This window comes from Anolis carolinensis, unplaced genomic scaffold (assembly GCF_035594765.1).
Source record: "Anolis carolinensis isolate JA03-04 unplaced genomic scaffold, rAnoCar3.1.pri scaffold_9, whole genome shotgun sequence".
NCBI lineage: Eukaryota > Metazoa > Chordata > Lepidosauria > Squamata > Dactyloidae > Anolis > Anolis carolinensis.
Window position 1 is genome coordinate 28263154 of NW_026943820.1, and position 7068 is coordinate 28270221.

Genomic DNA, 7068 nt, shown 5'->3' on the forward strand with positions numbered 1-7068 from the left:
TCAGTTTGTCGGACACTTAAAGAGAGGGATTAAAACATTAACTCCTTTCTTAAATGTTTCTGCTTTGGACAAGACTGCAGCAGAGCATGTTTAGGCGAAGGGCGTTCCGTCCCAAACATGCCATGATTGTTTCTAGATGAGCCAAAACAATCAGGCATCCAACTCGCTGTGCTTCCTCTTCCTGTAGTTCTGGACCAGGCTGGAGGCCGTGATCTGCGAGGCCTGCCCCATCTCCCAGCTCTGGAAGTCGTTCAGCCCCTTCTGCCCGGCCTGGAACAAGCCCCGCTCCGTCTCGTCCAGCCGGGCCACCAAGGCCGACGTGTCCTCGTTGAAGGCGTTCTGGGAGGAGTCCATGATGCGGCGGAAGCGGCTGATGAAGGTCTACAGGAGAAGGGAAAGAGAGTCAGAACCAGGGGCAGCAGCTTTGCAATGTCAGAGAGCCCAGGTTATACATTCAGTGCAGAGCCAAGTGATTGTTTTTGGTATAAGTCAGAATCCCGTCAATGTTCAGACCTCGTTCTGACATGTCAATGTGCCAAGAAGTACTAGATTCAAATCCATAGTTGATTCATGGTTGAAATGGACAAATTAACTTAATTCTACAAAAAGATAATATACAAAAAACTGCAAGCAGAATGGAAACCTTTTATGGATTTTATAAAAAACCAGAAGAAGATAACTGCAATTGGATTTGTGAACAAAAAATATTATAGTAGTGGTTTTTCAAGCTGTAATAATAATAATGATAATAATAACTTTATTTTTATACCCTGCCCCATCTCCCCGGAGGGACTCGGAGCGGCTTACATGGGGCCATGCCCGACATAAAAATACAATAACAGCGATAAAACAATAAAAACAATTTTTCACATCGCTAAGACATCAAGACAGCTGTAGGTCCCCAGGTGTTTTGGCCTACAACTCCCAGATATCCCAGCTAGTTTATCAGCTGTTAGGATTTCTGAGAGTTGAAGGCCAAAACCTCTGGGGAGCCACAGGTTGAGAACTACTGTATTATAGAATCATAGAGTTGGAAGAGACCTCGTGGGCCATCCAGTCCAACCCCATTCTGCCAAGAAGCAGGAAAATCACATTCAAAGCCCCCCGCCCCCCCGGGACAGATGGCCATCCAGCCTCTGTTTAAAAGCCTCCAAAGAAGGAGTCTCCACCACACTCCAGGGCAGAGAGTTCCACTGCTGAACAGCTCTCACAGTGAGGAGGTTCTTCCTAATGTTTAGGAGGAATCTTCTTTCTTTCCTGTAGCTTGAAGCCTGCTCCATTGCGTCCTCCTCCCTATGACTTCCCCTCACATATTTATACATTGCTATCATGTCGCCTCTCAGCCTTCTCTTCTGCCGCTAAACATGCCCAGCTCTTTAAGCCACTCCTCATAGGGATTGTTTTCCAGACCTCTGATCATTTTAGTCGCCCTCCTCTGGACACATTCCAGCTTGTATTATGAAATTATACATGGGTATAAACTATAAACATTGAAACTCTAAATGCTACACCTATAACACTCAGGTAAATAAACAGAAGTGAGATGTTACTTCCAATTAGCATACTATGTCTTCTCTTTTTAAAATTAATAATTCTATAGCTGGTTTTAAATACGGCATTATTTTTTTTTACATATAATCCAATTCTGTATATTTTTCTTTCTTGAAGGATCACTGAGATCCATTCTTTTTAAAACGTACACGTGCAAATAAGTATAGTTTTACACAACATAAATCCAGTGCTACTGTATTTAGTACAATGGTTGTAGGATTAATTTCTCCTGATTCGTTTCCCTTAATGTTCAATTATAAAATGAAAAGCTAACACATAAGTAAGTCTCATCAATTCAATGGTTATATTCCAGTTAGGCTTAGCAACAGAGCTTCTCTGAACTGGTGACCAGAACAGCAAAATAGGCAGAGGGAAGGCTTCTGCAGCAAAAGTGTAGTTCTACCTGAAGGATTGTCTGCGCAAGTTCTGCATTCTCAGGACTGTCAAAGTTCAGCATTTGGGAGCCAAAGGCATAGTAGTAGGGCCCCAGCTTGTGTAGGTCCACCACGTTGGCGTCGGCGCTGAAGACAGTCCTCCAGCTCTCCTTGTAAACAGTTGGCAGCTCCACAGAAAGGATCTTCTGCTTGTTGTTGTAGAGACCTTTGGCCAGCCACAGTGGCAGCTCCAGCTTGGTGCCCTGCAAGCCACAAAGTGAAAAAGGCAGAGGAGTGAATACAGTACTTCATCACAAAATAGTGGCACCCCCATTTTTAGGGGGTGCCAAAGTTGTATTTTTATTTAATAATAATAATAATAATAATAATAATAATAATAATAAACTTGACTTGTATTCTGCCCTGTCTCCTCAAGGGGACTCAGGGTGGATTCCAACATACAATGGCAAACATTAAATGCCACCATAAAACAAACACTGACATAAAATCCCAGGAAAACCACACAGTGATATGGAGGGCAAGGGATAAACATTATATAAGATTTTATTGTATTACATCCAGTTTTTAATATCTGTTACCCTCACAAGGTCTCTTCCAACTGTAGGATTCTATAATAAATAAGAATCCAAAGCGGGTTAAACCGCTGAGCTGCGAAACCTGCTGACTAAAATGTTGGTAATTCGAATCTGGGAAGCAGGATGAGCTCCTGCTGTTAGCTCCAGCTTCTGCTAACCTAGCAGTTCAAAAACATGCAAATGTGAGTAGATCAATAGGTACCGCCCCGGCGGGAAGGTAACAGCACTCCATGCAGTCGTGCTGGCCACATGACCTAGGAGGTGTCTACGGACAACGCTGGCTCTTCAGCTTAGAAATTGAGATGAGCACCAACCCTCAGTCGGACATGGCTGGACTTAATGTCAGGGGAAAACCTTTACTTTTTCACATACGAATTTGTTGCACTTTATCTGTTATCTCGAATTTACAACTTATAAGGCGCACTTTAGCTTATCTATTACTGTAACCTCGCTGGTTTTAATTCTATGTTTTATTAAGTGTGTTTTTATATCATATGTTAAGGTTCAGATTTTATAATTGGTGCATGTTTTTGTCTATTGACGTACTGTATACTGTTATTGTTTTTATTTGGTATTTCTGTGAGCCGCCCCGAGTCCCCTTCGGAGGAGATGGAGGCGGGATATAAATAAAGTTATTATTATTATTATTATTATTATTATTATTATTATTATTATTATATAATACACATTACAAATAATATAGATATTTATATATATGGGTTTAATTGGTTTTTAATAGTAATGCTGTTTAACACCGTTTTAATATTGTGTACAGTATATCTCTATATATAAAAGGGTAATGAAATTTCGACCTAGGACAAAACAACAAAACTACACATCCCAGAAACACTAAACTTGGCAGCACAACCCCTCATCCATGCCTCTATGTTCATACAACAAAAAGAAAAAAAAGTCCTAATTAGAGGGAGAGGAATAACTGTTTTTATCCAATTGCTGCCAGTTAGAAGGCTAAGCTCCGCCCACTTGGTCTCCTAGCAACCCACTCAGCCCAGGGGACAGGCAGAGTTAGGCCTCACTTAGGCCTCTTCCACACTGCCTATAAAATACAGATTATCAGATTTTTTACTGGATTACAGTATATGGCAGTGTAGACTCAAGGCTCTTCCACACAACTATATTACCCATTTATAATCTTATATTATCTGCTTTGAACCCAAACTGCCATATAATCCACTTCAGTGTGCATTTTATATAGCTGTGTAGAAGGGGCCTCATATAATCCAGTTCTAAGCAGATAATATAAGATTATAAATATAATATGTAATAATTACTGTGATATAATAATACAGAACAATATAATCTCTAAAATCAGGACAGTAAATAAAGAACAACACTCTGAAAGCATAAGCCACAGCAACGCGTAGCCAGGCAAAGCTAGTATATATATATTATATATATATATATATATTTTATATATATATATATATATATATATATATATATATTACTATTAAAAACGTATTAAACCCATATATATATATTAAACATTATACATTAAAAGCTTTACAACACAATTAAAAATATCCAAATACACAATATTAAAACGGTATTAAATAGCATTACTATTAAAAACGTATTAAACCCATATATATGGGTTTAATACGTTTTTAATAGTTATATATATATATATATATATATATATAAAAAATATATATATATACTAGCTTTGCCCGGCTACGCGTTGCTGTGGCTTATGCTTTCAGAGTGTTGTTCTTTATTTACTGTCCTGATTTTAGAGATTATATTGTTCTGTAAAACGTTTAATACGTTAAAAACGTATTAAACCCATATATATATATTAAACATTATACATTAAAAGCTTTACAACACAATTAAAAATATCCATATTAAACCCATATATATATATATATATGGGTTTAATACGTTTTTAATAGTAATGCTATTTAATACCGTTTTAATATTGTGTATTTGGATATTTTTAATTGTGTTGTAAAGCTTTTAATGTATAATGTTTAATAATGTATAATGATAAAAGGCAGCATTATCTACTAGGAGAGCCTAGAAACCCTTGCAGAGAATCCTGGATGCATGTCATGCTGTGAAAGTCCCCAGAAAGCTTTTCTAGGCTCTGCCTTGAGAGGGGAAAGGCCTGCTTCACTTCCGCCGCGCGCGGCCTGCCGGGAGTTGTAGTCCACTCACCTCAGGCAGGGCGTCGCTTGGCGCTTTGCCCAGGGCCAGGGCCAGGCGCGGGAGGGCGGCCTGGGCGCGGCAGGGAAGCCGCTCGTGGGACATGAGCAGGTCCGGCAGCGAGAGGAAGCTCTCCTCGGGGCCCAGGCCGGGCTCCACCGGCGAGTAGGCCTCCGCCATGGCCACAACGGTCCAATTCCGCGCCTCCGCGCAGGCGCAGACGCACTTCCTATTGCCCCCTCGCCTCTGTACAGCAAATGGCAGGCGAGATGCGCACGCGCGGAAATTGAATGGGGGTTGAACTGCGCCTGCGCGAAAGTCGAATGGGGCTTCATAATATTGGAGTATTGTGATATAGCAGGGGTGCACACTGCACATGTCTTATTTGTAGTGCAAAACAACAACAATGAAAGAACAATACAATATTTTAAAATGAAAACAATCTTAACCAACATAAACCTATCAGGATTTCAATGGGAAGTGTGCTCCTGCTTCTGGCCAATGAGATAGTCAAGTTAATTAGGATTGTTGTTGTTGTTGTTGTTGTGTGTCTTCAAGTCATTTCAGAATTTGGGTGAGCCTTAAGTCTGAAATTAATTATTTATTTACTTACTAAATTTATTTACTACATTTATATCCCACCCTTCTTATCCCGAAGGAGACTCAGAGCAGCTGTATGTACATACAATATATTATATTATTAGCATAACACAATATTAGCATTATACATTACTATATTGAACTATACCATTATACTGTAATACTGTATGTAATATATAACATATAATTATTATATATTATATTATATATAATAATACCACCATATATTATTATATGGTAGTATTATTATTAGTATTATAATGTATAACATTATAATATTTTTATCAATATTATATGTTTATACAATATTATTAAAACTGATATAAAATATATTATAAAACTGAGGGTGGGGGCCAGGTAAATGACCTTGGAGGGCCGCATCCGGCCCCCGGGCCTTAGTTTGGGGACCCCTGTGATATAGTATAGAGCAGGCATGGGCAAACTTTGGCCCTCCCTCCAGGTGTTTTGGACTTTAACTTCCACAATTCCCAACAGCCTCAGGCCCCTTCCTTTCCCCCCCTCAGCCGCCCTTTCTCTACTTTTGATGAGCCTCAGGTAATTAATAGTTATTAATAATTTTAATATTAATAGTTATTGCTATTATTATTATTATTGTGTTGCTGTGAGCCATGAAAATGAACACTATCTGCCTTCCAGTATTTAAAAATTCTTACAATCAGAACAGCAAATAAAGAACAAAATTCTGAAAACGGGGGAGGTTCCAGGCAGGAAACAATCAGGTCCAGCTAACACCTCCCAACAAAGGATTCCCCCAGGCAGGAATCATCCAGGTTTTGAAGCTGAAAGGCCATTACGTACTAATCATTCTGGCTAATTGCAGCATTCATACTTCCCTCCAACAGACAAAAAAAAAAGAAACCACCAGAAATATTGTATATTTACAAGCTTTAGGAAATAACATATAGAGTCTCGCTTATCCAGAATGTTGGATAAGCGAATATGTTGGATAATAAGGAGAGATTAAAGAAAAGCCTATTAAACATAAAATTGCATTATGATTTTACAAATTAAGCACCAAAACATCATGTTATACAACAAATTTGACAGAAAAAGTAGTTCAATACGCAGTAATGCTATGTAGTAATTGCTGTATTTACGAATTTAGCACCAAAATATCACAATGTATTGAAAACATTGACTACAAAAATGCGTTGAATAATCCAGAACGTTGGATAAGCGAGTGTTGGATAAGTGATTCTACTGTATATATATATATGTCTGTGTGTATATAATATATAATATATTGTATATACATATAATATTGATAATATTATAATGGAATACAGTATTATACTACTAATAATACAATATGATAACATTAATTATATATTATATATTAAGTGTAATATTACTACTAATATTACCATATAATGAGGATCTTGGATGAATGGAATTAATTATATATACGTTTTTAAGGTTTTTATAATGTGTTTTAACAATGTTATTAATAGATCTGTTTATATTATTTTGTTTTTATGATTGCATTTTGGGCATTAAATTTTGCCAGTTTTTGTAAGCTGCCCTGAGTCCCCTCGGGTGAGAAGGGCGGGGTATAAATGTTGTAAATAAATACATAAATAAATAATGATATAGTACAATATAGTAATGTAATGCTTATACTGTGCTATGCTAATAATATTTTTTATGTTCATTTGATTTGTAAGCCGCTCTGAGCCCCCTTCGGGGTGAGAAGAGCGGGATATAAATGTAGTAAATAAAATAAATATATATATTTTTGTTATAATATAATACAACTA

The 7068-nt window shown here is 37.6% G+C and overlaps 1 protein-coding gene across 1 annotated transcript; it reads right to left on the bottom strand.

The window, feature by feature from the left end:
* Nucleotides 1-4943, bottom strand: gins3 (GINS complex subunit 3). Its single transcript, XM_062961655.1, has 3 exons — nucleotides 4703-4943; nucleotides 1955-2188; nucleotides 1-381 (listed from the first exon to the last, which is right to left on the bottom strand). The coding sequence occupies exons 1-3, from the start codon at nucleotides 4868-4870 to the stop codon at nucleotides 151-153; spliced, it is 633 nt and encodes a 210-aa protein (XP_062817725.1). The 5' UTR covers nucleotides 4871-4943; the 3' UTR covers nucleotides 1-150.
* Between the last annotated feature and the right edge of the window lie 2125 nt (nucleotides 4944-7068).